Source organism: Podarcis muralis, chromosome 3 (genome assembly GCF_964188315.1).
Source record: "Podarcis muralis chromosome 3, rPodMur119.hap1.1, whole genome shotgun sequence".
In the NCBI taxonomy this organism is placed as follows: domain Eukaryota; kingdom Metazoa; phylum Chordata; class Lepidosauria; order Squamata; family Lacertidae; genus Podarcis; species Podarcis muralis.
The window spans coordinates 31,759,692-31,782,107 of record NC_135657.1 but is presented as its reverse complement, the minus strand read 5'-3'; the positions used below and the strand labels follow the sequence as shown (position 1 = coordinate 31,782,107).

Genomic DNA, 22,416 nt, shown 5'->3' with positions numbered 1-22,416 from the left:
GAGACGGAGCCCTCCGCCTCACTGTTCTGGCTTGGGAACAGCCTTGCTAGCTTCTGCAGGACAGCGGGGTGAAGGCACCCCGCTGCCCTGGAGAGGCTGTGCGCGCAGCCGTCCCCAAGATGGAACAGCAAGACGGAGCGCTCCGCAGTGCTCCGTCTCCCTGTTCTGGCTTTGGGCTTAGCGGCGCAGCCTGCATTCGCTCTATAGGACGCACACACATTTCCCCTTAATTTTTGGAGGGGAAAAAGTGCGTCCTATAGAACGAAAAATACGGTACTTTTTCATCTGCTGTGCTTTTTATATTACCATGATCTGAATAGATTTGCCTTGGATTCTAAGGCCTAGAATATGACCCAGAATCCTCTGCAGTGTGCAGAGGTTGCAAGGCAGGTCTGGGTTTCCACAGCAGAAAAATCAGTGTAGCTGAAGATACAGGGTTGAATCCAAAATTCCCATGAGCAGAGCTCCACTCACACAATTCTCTCACTGAGGAAGTGAAAGTGTTTTTGGTTCTTTGGTCCAATTCCTCCTTCCGGTCCCTGTGTAGTTATTCCAGAAGGTTAAGGGCTCTCTAGAACAGGGGTCAGCAAACTTTTTCAGCAGGGGGCTGGTCCACTGTCCCTCCGACCCTGTGGGGGGCTGGACTATATTTTGAAGGGGGGGGAAATATATGAACGAATTTCTATGCCCCACAAATAACCCAGAGATGCATTTTAAATAAAAGGATGCATTCTACTCATGTAAAAACACGCTGGTTCCTGGACCATCCGTGGGCCGGATTTAGAAGGCAATTGGGGCAGCAGCAGGAAGGGGCATTGGCAAAACCTGCATCGTTCATCTTCCTCCAGTGAGAGCATATGTTGGCTCTCAGTTCAGCAGATAATTTTGGATTCTGCCCCTGCCCCCCTGCAATCTTGCAACCCTATAACTGCAGTAGCTTGTAATTAGAAGTATTTTATACGCATCATATTAAATGACTTGGTTGCACATCCCCCACCCCTCCCTTTTAAGAGACTTCTGGTGTTATCAGCAAGGGCTTTGTTGCTTTTGTGAGAGATGGACAGCATTTTCTTTGCCAAGATCATTAGCCATTAGTAAGTAATAGCTTAGGTCAGGAAAACATCCACTATAAGAGTTGGAGGGTGTTTCCTGATAACATTGAGCAGCCATCCTCATTTGTGTGCACAGCAGCATTTCCTTCTTTTTCCGTGTAGGAAATGCAACAGTCAGAACTAGTAGCTTCCTGGGAACACTGGTATGAGGAAGGCATTGGTAACCAATTTCACCTTTTCAGAAACAAACAAGCTAGAGAGAAAAGAGAATTACGCAGAACTGGGTAGTAAAACTTTTACTCAGAAAGTAGACCTGTTGAAATTAATGGATGTAAGTTAGTCATGTCTATTAACTTCAGGTCGTCTGCTCTGAATATGACTAATGTTGGGGAAAACTCTTAGTGTTCAGTTTGCATTGTTCAGTGGTAGAGCATTTGCTTTGAATAATGAAGGTGTAAGAGACATCACCTTGCCAACAATATAGTGCATATAGTTAAAGCTATGGTTTTCCCAGTAGTGATGTATGGAAGTGAGAGCTGGACCATAAAGAAGGCTGATTGCCAAAGAATTGATGCTTTTGAATTATGGTGTTGGAGGAGACTCTTGAGAGTCCCGTGGACTGCAAGAAGATCAAACCTCTCCATTCTTAAGGAAATCAGCCCTGAGTGCTCACTGGAAGGACAGATCCTGAAGCTGAGACTCCAATACTTTGGCCACCTCATGAGAAGAGAAGGCTCCCTGGAAAAGACCCTGATTTTGGGAAAGATGGAGGGCACAAGGAGAAGGGGGCGACAGAGGACGAGATGGTTGGACAGTGTTCTCGAAGCTACCAGCATGAGTTTGACTAAACTGCGGGAGGCAGTGGAAGACAGGAGTGCCTGGCGTGCTCTGGTCCATGGGGTCACGAAGAGTCGGACATGACTAAACGACTAAACAACAACAAAGTTTCAGTTCCTGGCATCTCCCAAGAATCCTGAAATCTTGAGGAGCCACTGCCAGTCAGTGTAAATGGACCAAGTGTCTGTCTCAGTATAAGTCATTTTCTTATGATCCTATGTTATTCATTTATTCATATGAAGAAGAAGAAGAACTATAGCTCAGTGCATTTAGAAGGCATCTCCAGGTAGGTTTAGGAATGTGCCCTCCCATACAGTGTTGAGCTCTTAGTCAGATCAATGGTCAGACTTATGAGGAAGCTTCCTATGTTCCTGGGTAACAGATACTCCAAAACAGTGTTTGAAATTCCCCAGGTGCCAGGCACATTTTACAACTGGTGCTGGTCCAATTGCAACCATGTGGAGATCTCTGGATCCCAGCTTAGCAACAGACATCTCCATCTGGCTGGCCCCTCCAGTTTTCTTAAGCAAGTAAGCAGAAGAGCTTATTTATTGCATTTATATCCCACCTTTTCCTCCAAGGAGTACATGGTTTATCCCCCCTCCTCAGTTAATGACCCTGTGAGGTAGGTTAAGAGCCTGGCCCAGGGTCACCCAGTGAGGTTCATGTCTGAGTGGGGATTTGAATCCCGATTTCTCAGGTTCTCGTCCCACACTCTTCGCCACCACACTGGCTTCCTAGAGTACTTCTGCTGTGGGGCAGCTATATAAATTAAGTAGTTAAATAATTATGGGGAAAGCAAAAAGTAACTTAGAGAAGGATCTGAAATATTTTCCTTGACGCTTGAATTGGTTTTCTTCCGTATTGGTTTATTTGATGTTTTAATGTCTTATAAACTGCTTTGAGATTTTTTCTTTGAAATATAAAGTGGTATAGAAATTAATAATAATAATAATAATAATTTTCATTGCAAAAAAAAGGTGCCTAGACATCCCATTGTGGCGGCCACAACCTAGCTTTAAGGTTCCATTTGGCTATTAGCTTATAGATATATCTGAGCTTCTAACACAGCTCCAAAATGTTGCTGATACACATTCAAATTAGAAAAATAGATGTACAATAAAAATGACATGCATTATAAATTATGGACCCATGAGGTGATTTCCCCAAACTGCACACACCTGGCTTCATAAGTAAGGACATGGTCACAAAGGAATACAATGGTACCTCTGGTTGCGAACGGGATCCGTTCCGGAGTCCCGTTCGCAACATGAGCAGAACGCAACCCTTGTCTGCGCGTTCACGGGGCGCGATTTGCCGCTTCTGTGCATGCGTGTTGTGACGTCATTTTGCACGTCTGCACATGCGCAAGCGGTAAAACCCAGAAGTAACCCTTTCCGGTACTTCCTGGTCGCCACGGGACACAACCTGAAAACGCGCAACCTGAAGCAAACGTAACAAGAGGTATGACTATAATTGGGACCTTCGTGTGTATTCCTGATTTGTTCCTTTGCAAGTGGGTCTCTCTGACAGTGAACCCCACTGGGATCAGCTACACTAGGGAGTTCCCCATTGGGAAACTGGGGAGGCCTGTGAGCCTCTTGGGAGGCTCTGCTTTCAGAAAATACCGCTCTGCAGATTGGGACTGACTGCACGTCTTTGTTGTTTTTTTTTTTTTTTTAATAAATTTTTATTGGTTTTCCATAAAACAAAACAAAAACATAAACATAAACAAACAAAAACACGACTTCCCCATACCACCCCTTTTCTGCATTCTTGTTTCAAGATTTTTCAGCAACCCTCTGATCATAACTTAAATATATTTCATATATTTAACTTCAGTTAGTTATTAATGCAACTGTAGTTCTTTATCTCTTATAACTCTGAGCCCCTAATTTTCCAAATTACAGCAGTTTTTAAGATAAACTTTAAATTTATTCCAATCTTCATCCACCGCCTCTTTCCCCCGGTCTCGAATTCTGCCAGTCATCTCTGCCAGTCCCATATAGTCGATCACCTTCGTCTGCCATTCTTCCAACGTGGGTAAATCTTGCGTCTTCCAATACTTTGCTAGAAGAATTCTTGCTGCTGTAGTGGCGTACATAAAAAATGTCCTATCCTTCTTTGGCACCATTTGGCCCACCATACCCAAGAGAAAGGCCTCTGGTTTTTTAACAAACGTTCTCTTCAGAACTTTTTTTATTTCATTATAGATCATTTCCCAGAAAGCCTTAATCTTCGGGCAGGTCCACCAAAGGTGATAGAAGGTTCCCTCCGTTTCACTACACTTCCAACACTTGTTGTTGGGCAAGTGATAGATCTTTGCTAACTTAGCAGGAGTCATGTACCACCTGTAGATCATTTTCATAATGTTTTCTTTTAAGGCATTACATGCCGTGAATTTAACACCAGTGGTCCATAACTGCTCCCAGTCAGCAAGCTCAATGTCATGCCCAATATCCTGTGCCCATTTAATCATATTAGATTTCACCATTTCATCTTGAGTATTCCATTTCAACAGCAAGTTGTACATTCTTGACAAATTTTTAGTATTGGGTTCTAACAGTTCTGTTTCTAATTTTGACTTTTCCACTTGGAAGCCTTTCTTTCTGTCCTGCTTGAATACTTCATTTATCTGTCGATAATGTAACCAATCTCTCACCTTAAACTTCAGTTTCTCAAAACTCTGCAATTTTACATTTTCACCATCTTGTTCTATAATTTCACAATATTTAGGCCAATTAGAATCCATATTCAATTTTTTCACCTCTTTTGCTTCCATTGGTGACAGCCACCTGGGGGTTCTACTTTCAAACAAGTCTTTATACTTAATCCAAACATTATACAGAGCTTTCCTCACGATATGGTTCTTAAAACCTTTATGCAATTTTACCTTGTCATACCATATATATGCATGCCAACCAAATCTGTTATCAAATCCTTCCAAATCCAAAATGTCTGTATTCTTGAGGAGCAGCCAATCTTTCAACCAGCAAAACGCTGCTGATTCGTAGTAGAGTCTTAAGTCCGGCAGGGCAAAACCCCCTCTATCTTTCGCATCTGTTAATGTCTTAAATTTTATCCTTGGCTTTTTGCCCTGCCAGACAAATTTCGATATGTCTTTCTGCCACCTCTTGAAACAGTCCATCTTATCTATTATTTGTAATGTCTGAAACAGAAATAACATTCTAGGCAATACATTCATTTTGATAACAGCAATTCTGCCTAACAAGGAAAGTTTCAGCCTTGACCATATGTCTAAATCTTTCTTAACTTCTGTCCAACATTTATCATAATTGTCTTTAAAAAGATTCACATTTTTCGATGTCAAATTTACCCCCAGGTACTTCACTTTTTTTGCTATCTCCAAACCTGTTTCATTCTGGAATGTCTCTTTTTCTTCATTTGTTAAGTTTTTTTCCAAGACTTTAGTTTTTTGTTTGTTCAACTTAAATCCTGCAACTTGACCAAATATCTCGATCAGTTCTAAAACTCTTTTTGTGCTAGTGATTGGCTGTTGCAAAGTCAAAACTAGGTCATCTGCAAATGCCCTTAATTTATACTCTCTCACTCCGACCTGAATTCCTTTAACCAACTGGTCCTTTCTAATCATGTTTAACAAAACCTCCAGAACCAGTATAAAAAGTAGAGGAGAAATAGGGCATCCCTGTCGTGTTCCTTTCTCTATAGCTATCTCTTCCGTTACCACATTATTTACAATTAGCTTTGCCTTCTGCTCAGAATAAATTGCACCTATACCGTTTTCAAAACCTTGGCCTACCCCCATCCCTTGGAGATTCTTTTTCATAAAACTCCAACTAATATTGTCAAAGGCTTTCTCCGCGTCCACAAAAATCAAAACCGCTTTTCTGTTAATGTTCATCTCCAACAGTTCCACAATGTCTATTATGTTCCTCACATTGTCAGACATGTGTCTTCCCGGGAGAAAGCCAGATTGGTCTTTATGAATCTCGCCTGTCAATACTTTCTTCAGTCTTTTTGCTAAAATGTCTGCAAAAATTTTGTAATCCACATTTAATAATGATATCGGGCGGTAGTTCTTAACCTGGTTCTTTTCAGTCTCGGTCTTTGGTATAAGTGAGATAAAGGCCTCTTTCCACGTTTCGGGTGCCTTTTTCCCCTCCAATATTTCATTACAAACTTCTTTCAGTGGTTGCACTAAACCTTCTCTCAAAGCTTTATAGTATCTAGCCGTCAGTCCATCTGGTCCTGGAGACTTTCCCAGTTGTGCCTTTTGAATGGCCTCCTCTATTTCCTGTTCTGTTATTTTCTCATTCAAAATCAACTTGCCCTGTTCTGGGATTTTCGGTAGTCCATAATTTTTAAGAAATTCTTCTATTTCTTGTTCGTTTACTGGCCCTTGTGTGTATAATTTCCTAAAGAAACTTTGAAAACAGTTACTTATCTCATTTGGCTTATGAACATTCTTTCCCTCTATCTCCAAACAAGTAACTGTATTCAATTTTTGCCTCTTTTTCAGTTGCCATGCAAGGAGCTTCCCACACTTGTCTGCAGACTCAAAAGTCCTTTGTCTCATTTGCTTAATTTTCCATTCTATCTCTTGATTTGTCAGTTCCATATATTGCGTCTGATAATATTTTATTTCTCTCAAAATTTCTTGAGACTTTGGTTTTGACCTCAGTTTCTTTTCTCCTTCCTTCATTTTTTCTAAAATTCTTTCTTTCCTTTCATTTTGCTTTTTCCTCTTGATTGAATTCTGTTGTATCAGGAAGCCTCTCATCACGGCTTTACTCGCGTCCCAAATTGTTCTTTTTTCCACATCTGTTCTCCAATTTATCTCAAAATAATCTTTCAATGTCTTTTGGGCCTTTATACAAAATTGTTCATCTCTAAATAGGGAGTCATTCATTCTCCATCTAAAGGATCCAGTTGTTGTCATTTTCATTTCCATCTTTACGGCATTATGGTCGGAGCAGGTTTTTGGGCAGATTTCTACTTTTTTAATCTTTGTAGCCATCACACTAGATACCCAAATTTGGTCGATTCTCGTCCATGTCATTTTAGATTCCGAGAAAAAAGTTCCCTCTCTCTCGAGAGGATTCTTTGTTCTCCAGATGTCAATCAAGTCCATGTTTTCCGTCATCTCGAAGAAAGTCTTTGGTAATCTTCCTTCTTTAGATATTGTCTGTCTTTGTGCCTTGTCCATATTTGTAGACACCACTCCATTCATGTCCCCCATCATTATTATTTTGCAGTCGAGATAATCTAGTAAGGTCTCATGCAACTTCTTAAAAAATTCTGCCTTCCCATCATTTGGTGCATATACTCCAATTATCAAATATTTTTCCCCCTGGATCTGTACTTCAATTGCCAAATATCTTCCTTCTTCATCCTTAAATTTTAATTTTGGGTCCAATTTTTCCTTTGCATAAATCACTACTCCTCTCTTTTTTACTTTATCGGAAGATATAAATTCTTGTCCCAATCTTTTGTTCACCAACAATTTCCTGTGCGCTCTAGTTATATGAGTTTCCTGTAGACATATCAGATCCAGTTGTTCCCTTTGCAAAATGTGGAAAACCTGTCGTTTTTTTCTGGGATGGTTCAAACCGTTGCAGTTCCAGCTTAGAAGTTGCAGAGACATTTTGTTTGTTAGATGTTTGATCCTCCGACTGCTCCAAGTTTTTCTTCCTCTTCAGTTGGCAGTTGTGGTAGTCCAAATGATAGATTTGCAATGTCTGTTAGCCCTCCTCCTTCTGATGTTAATCCTTGTCCTTCTATTCCCGGATCCACCGTACCTTTCTGTAGGTCCTCTAGGTTTCTCTCCAAAAAATATTCTTTCTCCTGTACTGTTCTTATTCTTACTTTCTTCCCTTTGTAGTTAAAGGACAACCCCTGTGGGAATTCCCACCTGAAGGGTATAAAGTTCTTCCTCAGCAAATTGGCAAGATCTCTATAAAAAGTCCTCACTTCCAAGATGTATTTAGGGATGTCCTTAAAGATTTGGACTTGAATGTTTCCAATCACCAAAGCTTTTTGATAGTGAAGGTTCAATATCTTGTCTCTTTCCTCTTTGGTTCTAAAGGTGATCAGACAATCCCTTGACTTCTTGCTTTGCTTTCTACCAAGTCTGAAAGCAGTTGTTATCCCTACTTCATCTTCCTCCAGATCTCCTTGCCAATTTTCCAGAATTGCCTCTGTGAGAAATTCCGCCAGATTGTCCTCTTCTTTCTCTGGAACCTGTCTAAATTTCAGATTTCGTTCTTTCCGTTGTAATTCCAGTAAGGAGAGGGCCGCTTCATGCTCATTCACCTTTTTCTCAATCGGCACAAGTCTTTCCTGCGTCTCACCTGCAACAGATTTTGCACTTTCTGCAATTTTCCTTGTTTCTGAAGATTCCTGAATCAGTCTATTTATAGATTCTGTGTTTGTTGCCACTGATGTGGTATTCAGATCCAATCTTACTGTAAGTTCTGTCAATTTCTTTGAGTTTTCTGTAGATTGCTTTGTTAAGGCCTCAAGGGATTGATTTATTTTAAGCAGTGCCTGTGTCATAGATTCCATTGATGCTGCTGTCGCACTGTCCGGTGCAGGCACTGTGTTGCCAGAGATTGAAGCTCTTTTCTTTTGTGTTAGTTTAGCTTTAGATCTGGTTCTTATCTCCTCTGCTGTGCCACTCATATCCCAAGGCCGTTCTCACAGGAAAAACTTGCAATGGAAAATCCCACTATTAGTCAGTTACTTTGCAATTTTTCCCTCTTAGTCCTCAAGAGGGAGCAGTTAAAAGTTTCCAAGTTAGAAACAACAAAGAGACAAAAAGCCGGATGTAGAAAATCTCAAATCCGCCATTAAAGTTGTAAAACTTTTTCTCCAATTTAAATTTAGTTAGTCCAATGTCAGTAACAAAGTCCCATTTAAATCCTAAATGTCTTAAGATTTTTTCACCATTTAAGGTATAGTCTATATCCACTTCAGAGCTATTTTAAAGAACAGTTTTCCCGGTGTTAAATCCTGGCAGGTCGTCCCGGGGATCAGAGCAGTGAAAAACTTTGTTTCCCTTTAAATTAAAAGTATCTTCACAAGACTGTCTTTTTTCCCCCTTCTCCTGCCAATCTGGAGGGGAGAGATACTTTTGACAGCTCAGGTTTGACAGTTCGCAACTAAGTTTCTAATAACTGCAGCGAGGTCTTTCGTTGCTTTAAATTCCTGCAGTCCGGGGGGGGCAGACTTCCTTATTTTTTGCCCTCCCGTTTTCAGCCAAATTTTCTATTTTTAAAGGTTCCTGATTTTTTCCCTTCTTACTCACGGGAATCCAGTCCAGATTTTCTTTTCAGGAAGGAATCGGCGCTCTCCGCTAATGGCGACGCGGCTTCACTCCGCAGGCTGGGTAGCGACTCTCAGCACCGCGCTCACTCCCGATGCCGCTCCGGAGCCTTTAAAAAGGCTCTTTCACAGTACCGGGGGGCGCAAAGGTGCCCACCGAGTCTCCTTGCTCTCAGGCTTCCGCGCCTGAGATTTTAGGGGTCCCCCACTCGCCGTAGCGGGTAAGACCCGAACTTGCGGAGCAGTCCTTCTCCGGAGCTCGGAGGTAGGACCGCCATTAAGCGCTGGCACCGACCGGAAGTCCCTGACTGCACGTCTTTGAGGTTGTCCTGTGACGTTTGGTGACTGTCAGGTGGGTCTCCCCAACCGCCTATTACAATTTCTGGGGCCCTGAGTGAGTTTGCATCAGAATGGTATTGAGTGGGGTGTCAGTTTCACCTCAAACTTGTTGCATTGGAGTAGGGCCTTGAAGCACAAGAGGTGCTGCCTCCTTTGTGAGCCTTTACCTGAGGACACTTAACGTTGTTCTGAAGAGGCCGCTGCTCACATTTCAGCTTTTAGAGCGTTTAGGATTACTTGGTAATAATGATGGGAGGTCGCGCTACGTTCTGCTCTGCCGTCCACAATACTTCAGGCGCTTCATGAAAAAACCCTAGCATCTGCTGTCTGGAGTCATTTATCAGCTAAATGAGATTACATTCCTGTGTGAAGCATTTCAAGGGCGTCAATAGGAGACAGGATATTTCATAAGGCTTCAGGCTTCTTCTTTTTTTGGTTTTAAACTTATTCTGGTCATGCACGGCATATTTCTGACTCCAGTTACTCTGCTCCAATCTGTGTTCTTGATACCTGAGAGCTTCAACATGTCTGCACCCATCTCCCAAGCCTATGCCATTTTTTGAATCCCCGGAAATGCATTATCCTCTTACTGCCACCTTTTATCTACCTGTTCCCAGACCTAAAAGTAAGATTGAATTGTGGAGAATGTTTAATTTAATTCAGTATTTATTTTGACCGTTTTTATACCACCTAATTAGTGTAGCCTCTTAAGTAGCGTAGAAGGGGACTTGCTGCAATAAAACTAAAAATGAGTTTAGATTAAGAATTCCTGGAGTGGTTTAACAATCAGTCCCTCTTCCTAGGGAACTCTGGGAAATGTAGTTCTGTGAGCGGAATGGGGGTCTCCTAACAACTCTCAGCACCCTTAACAGACTACAGTTCCTAGGGTTCTTTGGGGGCAAGCCATGGCTGTTTAAAGTGGCATAATACTGCTTTAAGGTGTAGCTGTGGCCAGGATAGTAACTAAACAGCCTCTGCAGTGCTTTGGTAAAATGATGAAGGATGGAGGGGTGATGCTCTGGGAGGGGGTGAGGTTATAAAATACAGTGGTACCCCGGGTTAAAAACGTAATTCGTTCTGGAGGTCTGTTCTTAACCTGAAGCACCACTTTAGCTAATGGGGTCTCCTGCTGCTGCTGCACTGCCGCTGCACAATTTCTGTTCTCATCCTGAAGCAAAGTTCTTAACTCGAGGTATTATTTCTGGGTTAGCAGAGTCTGTAACCTGAAGCATATGTAACCCAAGGTACCACTGTACGTTATAAGCTGAGGCAGAATTACATTGGGTTCCTACTCTCTCTCTCTCTCTCTCTCTCTCTCTCTCTCATATTTCTTCCTCTCCTTTTCTTATTCTTGCCATTCTTTTCTTCTTAGTCCCCCATGTTTGATGGCAAAGTACCCCACTGGCACCACTTCTCCTGTTTCTGGAAGCGGGCTCGACTGGTGTCCCACACCGACGTGGTCGGCTTCTCGGAACTGCGTTGGGAAGATCAGGAGAAAATCAAGAAGTCCATAGAAAGTGGTGGCGCCGGAACAGGTAGGCAAATGTTTAGTGACTCTCGAAAGAGATAGCTGCTTGCTGTATGAGCCCAGATATCAAGCAGCTTTGGGCAATTTGGGTTCCCAGGCTTGTGGGCTAGTTGCTGCCCCAGGTGTGTGCAAGGTGTCCTGCATGCAAGGAAACCGGCTGTAAATAAGAATCAGCCTCCCATGTAGTTGCCATGGACATTTGCAAGTTTTCAGCTTGAGGACTGGAGAAAATGGTTTTTGTTCAGCCTCTCTCTTTTTTCAGAGGTAGATTCCAAATGGTCTCTTCAGGGTTAGATTTAACCCATGTTCACTACCCAGAGGTCCATGCAGGGAAATGCTGGACATTTATCTAATAAATAGAATGTTTATATATAAATATATATTGTTTGTTTTCCAGGCAAAGGTGACCAAGAGGGAGGTGGCAAAAGTGATAAAAGTTTAAACGATTTTGCCGCAGAATATGCAAAGTCCAACAGAAGCACCTGCAAAGGCTGTGATCAGAAGATAGAAAAGGTAAAATAGGTGTCCAATTCTGTGTCTCTGTAATATGAGTTATAGCACTCGTAATGTATAAATCCTTTTTGGTAAGGGCCGTAGCTTGGTCTTTGAGCATCTGCTTTGCATGTAGAAGGTCCCATGTTCAGTCCCGGCATCTCCAGGTAGAGCTGGGAATGTCCCAAGTCTGAAACCATGAAGAGCTGCTGCCAGCCAGTGTAGGCATTACTGAGCTGGATGGACTAATGATCCCACTCTATATAAAGCAGGTTCCAATCTTCCTGTACTGTGGAGGGTTGAGAAATTCTCTAGAATAATGTGGCTGGGGGCCAAAGGGGGAATTGGCAAAAATTGCCTCCTTTTAGAGCATAATCTGTAGTTGTGGACCTTTCTGCACAAATTAGAGGCACTGATTAATTTAATTAATAGGGGGAAAATTAATGAAATTAATGCTTCATTATTGTCTTTTAATATACATATTTTTTCTCAACCTTCTGTCAATAACTGATGCAACCTTTTACAATCTTGTAGAGCTCACGTGTTTGGTATAAGAGCTGACATAGCCACTATAGTGTGAATTTGTGTATAAAAATTCTCTGGCCTTTTTGCACATAACGGTAAGCCGAACTATGGCTTACTGTGAACATGCAAGCATGCTGGTGCCGGGAGAGAACCTCCTGGCCAGTTTTGCAGCTCATGGTTTGTTTCGAGCAAGACAAACTAGCACTAGATGGAATCTACACACAAATAAAAAATGCTGTGAAAATGCGTTTTTAAAAAAAGTTTTGAAGAAGAAGAAAATACATTGAATTTGCCATAGCTCACTTTCGCCATCTAGTGTCACATTTGTAAATTGCACTTTGCAACACACTTAAAATATTTTATTTGCAGCTGTATAGCTGAGTCCCCAGTGTGGCAGTATCGGAACTGGGGGAGGAATGAAGGGGGTTCCAGCATGCTTGCTTGTTCACAGCAAGCCATAGTTTGGCTTACGTGAAGCCAGTAACACAGACAGTTGTATGGTCTCACTCGTTTATTTAATCCGCCCTCCTTCTCCCACTCTCTCCTGCAGGGTCAAATCAGGATTTCAAAGAAAATGGTGCATCCCGAAAAGCCCCAGTTGGGGATGATAGACAACTGGTACCACCCAGCCTGTTTCGTCAGCCGCAGAGCAGATCTGGGGTTTCTTGCCTCTTTTAGTGCCTCTCAGCTGTTAGGCTTTGGGCTCCTGAATGCTGAAGATAAAGAGACTCTGAAAAAGCAGCTGCCTGCAGTCAAGAATGAAGGGTATGTTGAGTATGCCAAAAGAAGGCAGGATTTCTGTCGACGCAGCAGTAGCTCAGGCAATTGTGAGTCAGGCACAGTAATGCCAGAAACTTTAAAAGGTCTTTCTTCAGTTTTCCACTCCCCGGAGAGAGGGTGTTCAGAGAGCTGTCAGGAGACAGCTCAGATAGGGGGCTTGGGTAGTCTTAACCTTCCTTGCAAGGCAAGTTGCTCAGACTGAAGTCCTGTGATTTGACCTTCTTGGTTCATGGAGTTACCTGGTCCTGCTGGGCTGCCTATCAGCAAGGTGGCACTTCATAGTCGCAGATAACAGACTGCCTGTTGTTCTGCCCCAATGGCACAGGGAGTAAGGTGTCTTGACTAAGCTGCAATGGTTGCTTGTGTGAAGCCCTTAACAGGGTCTCCTTTGGTACAGTGGGAGTGTCTGCAAACGTAAGATAGACTCGCACAATGTGGGACCGGTGTTTCTCAAACTTGGGTTCCCAGCACTGTTGGACTGCAAATCCCATCATCCCCGACCACTGGTGCTGCTAGCTAGTGCTGATGGGAGTTGTTGTCCAGCTGAGGATCCAAGTTTGAGAAACATAACACTTGGGGCTAATCCATATTTCCTTTTGTCACTCTCTTTCCCCTGGGGAAACCTGATCTCTGCCATGGAAGTGGAGCAAATGTCAACTGGGGTTTTCCCCCATTTGCTCTGATTTGGTGTTAAAGAGTTGGGTTTTCCAGGGAAAGCTGTAGGGCAAACAGAAGACCTCTCGGACTCATGCCTAGAAAGTATGGGGCAAGCAGAAAACCACTCACATCCCTGCTTTCTAGGCACAGGATAAGTGGAAGTGTGGACAAACGCTAAATACCCAACGTCTAGCTGAGGCTGTTCAGGAAATATATATGCAAGCCTTACTTCAACACTTGGATGGTATTGTGAACCAGACAAAGCATCCAGCCCCTCTTAGGAAAGTTGCTTCTATGCCATGTTTACACTCGTCAGCTGTTGCTTGCAACCAAGGGATCAGATTTGCATGCTTTTTTCCCCATGTCTATTTTGAGGCTGCCGCTTTGCCTCACACCCAGAGCAGCATAGGAAACTGAAGCTGGATAAATGATTTGCTCTGGCAACTGAGCCTAATCATGGAGGCTTTGACTATGCAAAAGCTTCCGGGGTGGGGGGCTTTTGCTTCCATTTTCAAAGGAGATACCTTTTCATTAATGCTCCTGCACCCCTTCCATAATGAAATATTTGCATTTGCTTGCCAGGTTACTAAAGAAGTACAGAACGGTGCTAGAATCACAGTGGAAAATAACTTAGCTTGGTGTCAGTGCTAAAAGCAGCTTCATTTGTCATTGGGTTGCTAGTTTGAAATCACTTAGATTCTTGGTTTCTGTACATGTGGCCATGTAAAAAGTTAACATGCAGCAGAGACATATCCAGGTCTTCAAAAATGGCTAGACTTTCAAGAAGCTTTCTCATTCAATAGGCAGACCTTTGCACCCAAAGACCAAACAAGGCATTGTGGCACAGTTCAGTCGCTTCCTTTTCATTCCTAGGGGAAGGGGCCAAAGGTTGAGTCATAGGGCATCCGCTTTGCATGCAGAAGGCCCCCTGTTCATTCCCATTGTCTCCAGGTCGGGCGAGAAGACCTCATGACCTTTTGGCAAGAGTGTGGTGAAAATGATCAAGGGAAATGCTTTGATTTCAGCAGTGGGAAAGAGGCTGCAGTCTTCGTGCCATTGGTATTAAGTGGGGAACCTATGACTGTCCAGATGCAGTTAGACTATAACTCCCATCATCTCTGCAAATTGATCACCTTGGCTGGGCCTGAAGGGAGAGGGAGTACAACAGCATCTGGAACGCTGCAATTTCCCCATCCCTGCTGTAGAGCATCAAGATAGCTAAGGATAGCTAATGCTTTGAGGAAGGGGTAGGTAAGATGGACTTTCTTTGTTCAGAAAGCTGGTTGCAAGGTGTTCTAGTATTGCAATCTGGGACTGGAGACAGAAGTCCCAAGCGCTTGACCAGTCTCTAAGCTCAAAGTAGGAAAGGGTTAAAAAAGAGAAGAGAAAAGGAAATTCTCTACAGTTCTATGTTTCTGTGATCTTGTGTGGTGTTTTCAGTTAACAACATTTAACCAATTTTCCATTTAGCTCAATGTATCTCCAAAGTGTTAAACCATTTCTGGGCACTTTTCAGTTTCGTGATTTGCATTTTGATGATGGGGATACTTGAAACAGATCTCACAGATACATGTAAAAGCTGCAAAGAAAGGAAGGGGAAAGCCTATGCCAAATATACAGTCCATCATAACAGGGGCGAAGGAAGATGTCGTGACACCCGGGGCGGGCGCCGCTACGTAGGGCGCATGTGCCGCACATGCGCTGTATAGCAGTTTGTCGCCGTACAGACAGTGCCGGGATCCCTCCGTCATTGCTCCAGCCGCGAGTAGAGCATCCCAGCACCGCCCGTATGGTGCTGGAGTGGCGCCAGCTGCAAACCGCTATACAGCGCATGTGTGGCGTCGCTACAGACAGCGCATGCGTGCAATGCAGCACATGTGCTGTACTTAGCGGTTTGCCGCCGGCACCGGGATCCTCTGCTTGCAGCTGCAGCCGCGAACGGAGGATCCTCCACATGCGGCTGGGGGGGTGCAATGGCTGCTTGCGCTGCCGCGAGCCCCCGCGGGGTGACTTGTCACCCCTGCAGACTTGGAACCCAGGGCGTCCCCCCCCCCCATTGCAACGCCACTGCATCATAAACTGGTGCTGCCCAAGAACTAGTAAATGGAACTGATGGGCTAACTTTTGAGTAACCACTGACTTGAGTTTTATTTCTCCTCCAGGAAGAGAAAAGGAGATGAGGTGGATGCCAACGTGGTCTCAAAAAAGAAACCAAAAAAGGAAAAAGAAAAACAGTCTAAACAGGAGAAGTTGCTGAAGGTGCGTTTCTCAGTGACTTCTCTTTGTTTTTAATTTGCTTCTCACTGACGAAACACTCTTAAACTACCTTCTGTGGGGGAATTCAAAAGCAGTGTGGACGTGTGGAATAAAAGTAGAGATTGTCCTTTCTGCATTGCCTCTATCCCAAAGCGGTTTGGAATCCAAGTATATATGCAAGATTTGCTCCAAGCAGATCACAGTCAGTAAGCCAAAAACAAACATGGTCTGCACATCATAAACAAACTAGTAGACTCAAGAGCGGTGGTGGTTTCACCAGAGATATATCACTGAGTGAAACCACCATCCCACTCTGGCCTTATCCTGCGCAAAGGGAGAAGAAAGCTGCATTGGTGAGGTGCCGGTAAATCTTGTTCCTCCCTCTGCCTCTTTAAACTGCTCAGCTGAGGATCCCCTAGCCGGCCGCTGGCTCCCACACAAGCAGGGGGAGCACCAGGGATGGCTCTTCTGGGGATGGGGAGCCCTCCCGCGCCCCAGATGAGCTGTACAAAGAAGCTGCCTTCTCCCAGTCCCCTAGGCACTGGGGTGAAACCGCCTCAGCTCCCACGGTGAGAGCTGCGGCAATTTCCCCTGGTGCCTCACAAGCTGAGGCCAATGCAGCTTGTTTTTTTAACATTGCGGTATATCGCCAGACCGTAGTGTTTGGCTGGCGATATACCGCAGTGTTGAAAAGCTGATATCGCCCAGCCCTAAGCTCTGCTCCTTTGTTAGCTGACTTGCTAACAACAGAATTAACCATGCTGTTGGATACAAACTGAATGATCCCTGCTGTTGCACTTCCAACATGGGGCACCCCCTTTTTCTCAGTCTGCAACCCCTTCTGCTCCAACTACATTTTCTCCACCTCACTGTCGACATGAAATTAATCTATGCAGCCCTTCAACCTTAGGTTGCCCAGTCCTGATATGGAAGGTAGCATTTTACCTTAACATAATGTTCCTTGCCATGTGTCTTGCATGTGCAGTGGTACTTTGGGTTACGAACTTAAATTCGTTCCAGAGGTCCGATCTTAACCTGAAACCGTTCTTAACCTGAGACACGCTTTCGCTTTCGCTAATGGGGCCTCCTGCTGCCACTGCACTGCCAGCGTGTGATTTCCATTCTCATCCTGGGGCAAAGTTCTCAACCCGAGGTTTGTAACCTGAAGCGTTTGTAACCCGAGGTACCACTGCACTGCACTTTAATAGTTCCATTAAGAAATAAATCTTTTTTTACCTGTGCTGTTCTCTTCTACAGGAACAGACGGAATTGATTTGGAACATCAAAGACGAGTTGAAGAAAGCTTGTTCCACCAACGACCTGAAAGAGCTCCTGAAAGCCAACAAGCAGGACATTCCTTCTGGGGAATCCGCTGTGAGTTGAATGCTCTCCTGTAGATGACTTTTTGACTACATGCTTGCTCTGTATTAACACTCCTTGCACGTTAAGTACATTTAGGTAAATGTTGACAAAGTGGAACGTTTATGGAGGGAAAGCCCTACTCTTAATAGCTTCAAGAAGAATGTGGTTTGCATCCGCATGTAGGGAAGTGTTAATTTTGTCGCCCTTCACCTGAAGATCTCGGGGCGGTTCACAAGATAAAATTGAGAGAGGAGATATTCAGTACAGTGGAACCTCTACTTACAACCATAATCCGTTCCAGCGGTCCAGTCATAACTAGAAACGTACATAAGCAGAGGCACACTTTTCCATAGAAAGTAATGGAAAAGTGAATTGATCCGTCCTAGACGATGAAAAGCACCCCCTAAAACAGCAATTTAACACGGATTTTACTGTCTAATGAGACCATAGATCCATAAAATGAAGGCAATAATCAATGTACTGCACTATAAAATAAATAAGACAGTATTGTAGATAAAAAAATTACCTTTTTTTCCCCCTTACGTTTACTGAGGGCGGGCAGGCTTACCTGGGTACAAGCTGGGGGTGGGGCAAGGGTCAGTAAAGAGCTGATTCACTTTGGCCAGGGTCACTTTTTTTCCTTGCCAGGCCAGGCTCTTCACTGGACTTCCTCAGGTTAGTTTCTCGGCGGGCTTTGGGGCTGCAGTGCGCCCTGCTGTGCCTCTTGCAGGTGGCACCTCTTCCACAGCTTCGGGGGTGGGATGGGGGCCCTCTCCCCAGCAGCAGAGGACTCAGCACTGCTCCGCAGCCAACAGGGTGAGCTTCCGGCAAACCGGAGGCCTCTCCCTGGCGGCGGAGGCCCCAGCGCTGCCCCATAGCCGGCCGGGCAAGCTCCAGGCTGCTGGCAAGGCCTCTGTTCATATCTAGAGGAAAGTTCATAAGTCAAAACACCTACTGAAGGTCGTAACTGGAATCGTACGTAAGTAAAGCCGTACGTAAGTCGAGGTTCCACTGTACTTGATTCTTCTTCTGAGGGCCGACAAATTGGAAACGGGTCAAAATGCTCTTGTGACTGCACATTCTCTGGATGGCTGGAAACATTTGTAGAGCTGGAAGGGAGCTAGGAGGTCACCTTGTCTAGCCCACAGCTTAGTCCAAGGCCTGCCATGTAGGAATCAGCCACACTGTCCCTGACATGACTGTTCAGCCTCTGCTTAAATATTTCCAGCGAAGGAGAGCCCACCACCTCCTGAAGCAGTCTGTTCTACTGCTGAACAGCTTGTTGGGAATTTTCTTTTAATGTTTAGCCAAAAACTGCTTCATTACAATTTCCATCCCCTGGTTCACTCTCCTGCCCTCTGAGGTGCCTGTCCTGTTGTCAGTTTTAAAAGAGCAAAGTTTCAAAAAGAACAAATAGAATACGCCAGATGATCATTATGCTTGTTCATCATCATCATCATCATCATCATTTATTATTGTTGCATACTGCTTTTCATTCAGAGATCACAGGGCAGTTCCAGGGTGGATTTGATTTAAATCATTTCTTAAGGAAAGACTCATTCTTGCTGGTATAATGTTAATATTTACAACCAGAGTAAAGTTTCATTTCTGGAATAATAAATTTTCTTAGACTGAGTTTTAGCACACATGAAAAACTTAAAACAGATCCTTATTTCCTGATGAATAGCCTTTGGACTATAATGTAACATAAATAGAAAACTACCTTTAGAAAGATTTTTCCTACAAAAGCATTTTATTTATAAAATCCGATTTGATTTTATTTTTAAATCATTGATTTTTATCCACCCTGGGAGGGTCATAGAAACACAAAATGGGAACACAAAATACATGGTGATAATAAAAAACACCCAATAACCCACCTCCCACAAATATTTTAAAAGCCAAAGAAAGCTTAATCAGCCAAAGCTCTGGTTATAGAGAAACGTATTAGCCTAGCGCCTAAAGATATGTAATGAAGGCACTGGATGAGCCTTCCTGAGGAGAGCATTCCACAATTATTATCATTACTATTTATTGATTACCTGCCCTTCACCCTAAAGTCCCAGGGTGGATTACACTAATAAAACACAATATTAAAAACACAACTTGCTGTCATAAAAATATTCTAAGAGAGATGCTAAGAGCCATGTAGGGGGGCTCCCTCCTCCACAGTATGACGTGTTGCAGCCTCTGCATCGGCAGTGCTTGATTTCTTCCCTCCTAAATTGTAGGTGTGGTCTCCATGCTTCTCCCAACATGCCCACTGAGAGGCTGTGTGCGGTTCTAGATTGGGAATGAGGAACGTTTGGCCCTCCAGATATTACTAAACTGCACCTCCCATCCTACCCGACTCCTGGCCACGCGGACTGGTGGGACTGATGGGAGTTGGAGTCTTAACAGTGTTGGAAGAGCCCCAGGTTCCCATCCTCAATGCCAGTGAAAGCTTTCAGGTTTCTGACCTGCAGCAGATTGCCTTCCCAAACTGTGGTCTTTCGGACCCAGCAACTTACTTTCAGGAAAGCAAAGTACTGTACAATCCCGAATAGCATTGACGTCTTCTGCCCCATGAGTCCCAAACTTGGAAAGATGTACAGTGGTACCTCAGGTTACATACGCTTCAGGTTACAGACTCCACTAACCCAGAAATAGTGCTTCAGGTTAAGAACTTTGCTTCAGGATGAGAACAGAAATCGTGCTTTGGCGGCGCGGCGGCAGCAGGAGGCCCCATTAGCTAAAATGGTGCTTCAGGTTAAGAACATTTTCAGGTTAAGAACGGACCTCCAGAACGAATTAAGTACTTAACCCGAGGTACCACTGTATAGCTGCAGGCCATCTTGCTGCAGAGTGAGGTCCTGAGTTGGTGATCTATGAGTAGTATGGTGCCATAAATACTTCCTCTTTTCTTTCTTTTTCTTGTCTTTTCACGGCTTTTTTTAGATCTTGGACTGTGTTGCCGATGGGATGGCCTTTGGGGCTCTGCTTCCCTGCGAGGAGTGCAAAGGGCAGTTTGTGTTCAAGGGCGACGCTTACTACTGTACGCGCTACATCACCGGTTGGACCAAGTGTGTTGCCAAGACGCAGACTCCCAAAAGGAAAGAATGGGTAATCCCAAAGGTAGGCAGTGCACCATGTTTTTAACTGCAGATTTTAATTTTTTTAATAGCTACACACACAAACACAGTCTCCCTGTGCTGCCCAGTACTGTCATCCCTTCTCCTGCCTCTCTCCCCATCATTCTGATGAAAATAGGCTTGGTCTGGACCTGGAGAAATTGGACTGGCTCCGTCCCACGCACAGCTGCCTCGCTCCATCTTCAGCAATAGCCTTGGTGGATAGGAGAGAAAGGAGGAGGCAGATACTTCTCTCGTTTTTCCATCCCTTCCTCTCTCCATCTCCAAGAGTATTTTTTCCACAGTTGGCAGAGCCAGGCCTGCTTTGATTGGCCCAGGGTTGGTCAAATGCATCTAAGCGATTCCTGTTCGGAAGGGGAGCCTGTGTACTCGAGTGGTTTGACGCAGGGATGCTAAAGGAGGGCGTCCAAAACTGCCATGATCAGTTCCAGTGCTTTATTGTAAGAAAGAGCAAACTTGCAGTAAATTAGCCTGCTGGGCTTCGTTGCCATCACAAACGCGGAGTTTTTGTTTTTTATTAAGCAGAAATGGTTAGAGCCCTGTCTGGGGTGGGTAACGGGGGTGCAGCCTAGATTCCCAGCAAAACCTCCCCCACCCCTCCACTGAGTTCGGAATGCAGAGGGGAATTCTAAGCAAAAATGTATTTACGATACGATACGATAATCTTTATTGTCATTGTCCCATACAGAACAATGACATTGAAAAATCTACATAAGACATTCAAAAACCAAACAAGCCTGCTATCCCAACCTGGTTAGCCCCCTAAAAACTCTGATACCCCATTTTTAAATACAATATACTCCCATAGAGACTCCTTACACTGCGTTTAAAACCAAAATCACATTTGGAAAGAAACTGTTTCTCAGACAGCTAGTCCTAGTCTTTATAACCCTGTACCTTCTTCCAGAAGGCAGAAGCTGAAAGAGATCATTTCCAGGGTGTGCACTATCCTGCACTATCTCTGCAGTCTTCTTATGGCACCTGGAAGCATAGATTTGATCCAAGGTGGGAAGAGTGCACCCAATTATTCTCTCCACAGTCTTTACAACCCATGACAGCATTGTTTTTCCCCTGACCGTGCAGCTCCCAAACTCCTTGAAAGAAATTGTGTGTGGCTTCAAGTCCAGGGTGAACTACATTTTTGGAGAGAAGCAGACCTCCCTCTAGTAGTGCAGAGGAATCTTTACAATAGCAAATATTATTCTCTGAATTAAGTTGATTTTGATCGTTGTAGTAGCCGGTGGGATCTTCTCACGTGTGTTAACTTTTCTTACCCAAAACGCAGGAGTTCCGGGAAATTGCTTATCTAAAGAAATTCAAATTTAAGAAGCAGGATAGAGCATTCCCTCCAGAGGCTGCCTCTGAAAATTCAGCACTTCCTCCAGCAGTTTCTACTCATATTACAGAAAACTCAGCTGCACCAGCAGGTAAATGACCTGCAGGCGTTATTCATGCCAAAGAGAAACTGATTTGATGAAGAAAACGTTCCAAAATGTTTGCAGAATTGGCTGAAAGGAGTGAGGAAAGCACGGGGCAGAAATTGCCTTTTTCTGTCCTCTTACTGCCACCTACTGGCTAATTGGAGCATAATAAGCCCCCTAATATCAACTAACACAAGAGCTTTCCAGACTTTTCCTGTTGGTGACCCACTTTTGAGACATGCATCATTTCACAGCACAGTAATTCAGTTCTTCCAGCAAACTGGAGGTTAAACTAAGCCCTTTTTCGAGCCCCAGGAGGAGCGCAGGGAGTGTTCATGTGACACACCTACAGACTGCAGCCGACTCTCTTTTAACATGTCGTGACACACAGTTTGGGAAGCTCTGAACTAGCAACTTACGACACTCTTCCCCAACCCTGGTGCCCATCACATGCTAGACTGCAACTTCCATCAGCCACAGCGATCACAACCAATGGTAAAGGATGATGGGAGTTGTAATCCAAAACATATGGAAGGCTTTAGGATTGGGGGGGGGGTCATGGAAAGAGGGTAACCTGCATGATGCAAATACAAGTTTTAAGGCTTGTAGGCAGTGCCAGGCAAAGTCTTGGTGGTCATTAAGAACTTGACCTTCATGTAACATGTGGTATTATAAACTCTATAAATTAAGCAATTCATACACAAATTCAAACCTTGATGGGGTTTTTCTCT

The 22,416-nt window shown here is 44.0% G+C and overlaps 1 protein-coding gene across 1 annotated transcript in view; it reads left to right on the top strand.

Annotated features, from left to right (window-relative positions):
- Window positions 1–22,416, top strand: part of PARP1 (poly(ADP-ribose) polymerase 1) — a 42,554-nt gene that overhangs the window by 4,220 nt on the left and 15,918 nt on the right. The window contains exons 2-8 of the mRNA XM_028724505.2: window positions 10,906–11,068; window positions 11,459–11,574; window positions 12,629–12,843; window positions 15,678–15,774; window positions 17,029–17,145; window positions 20,071–20,247; window positions 21,550–21,691. Of these exons, the coding sequence (XP_028580338.2) occupies window positions 10,906–11,068; window positions 11,459–11,574; window positions 12,629–12,843; window positions 15,678–15,774; window positions 17,029–17,145; window positions 20,071–20,247; window positions 21,550–21,691 (1,027 nt within the window). The remainder of the gene's footprint in view (window positions 1–10,905; window positions 11,069–11,458; window positions 11,575–12,628; window positions 12,844–15,677; window positions 15,775–17,028; window positions 17,146–20,070; window positions 20,248–21,549; window positions 21,692–22,416) is intronic.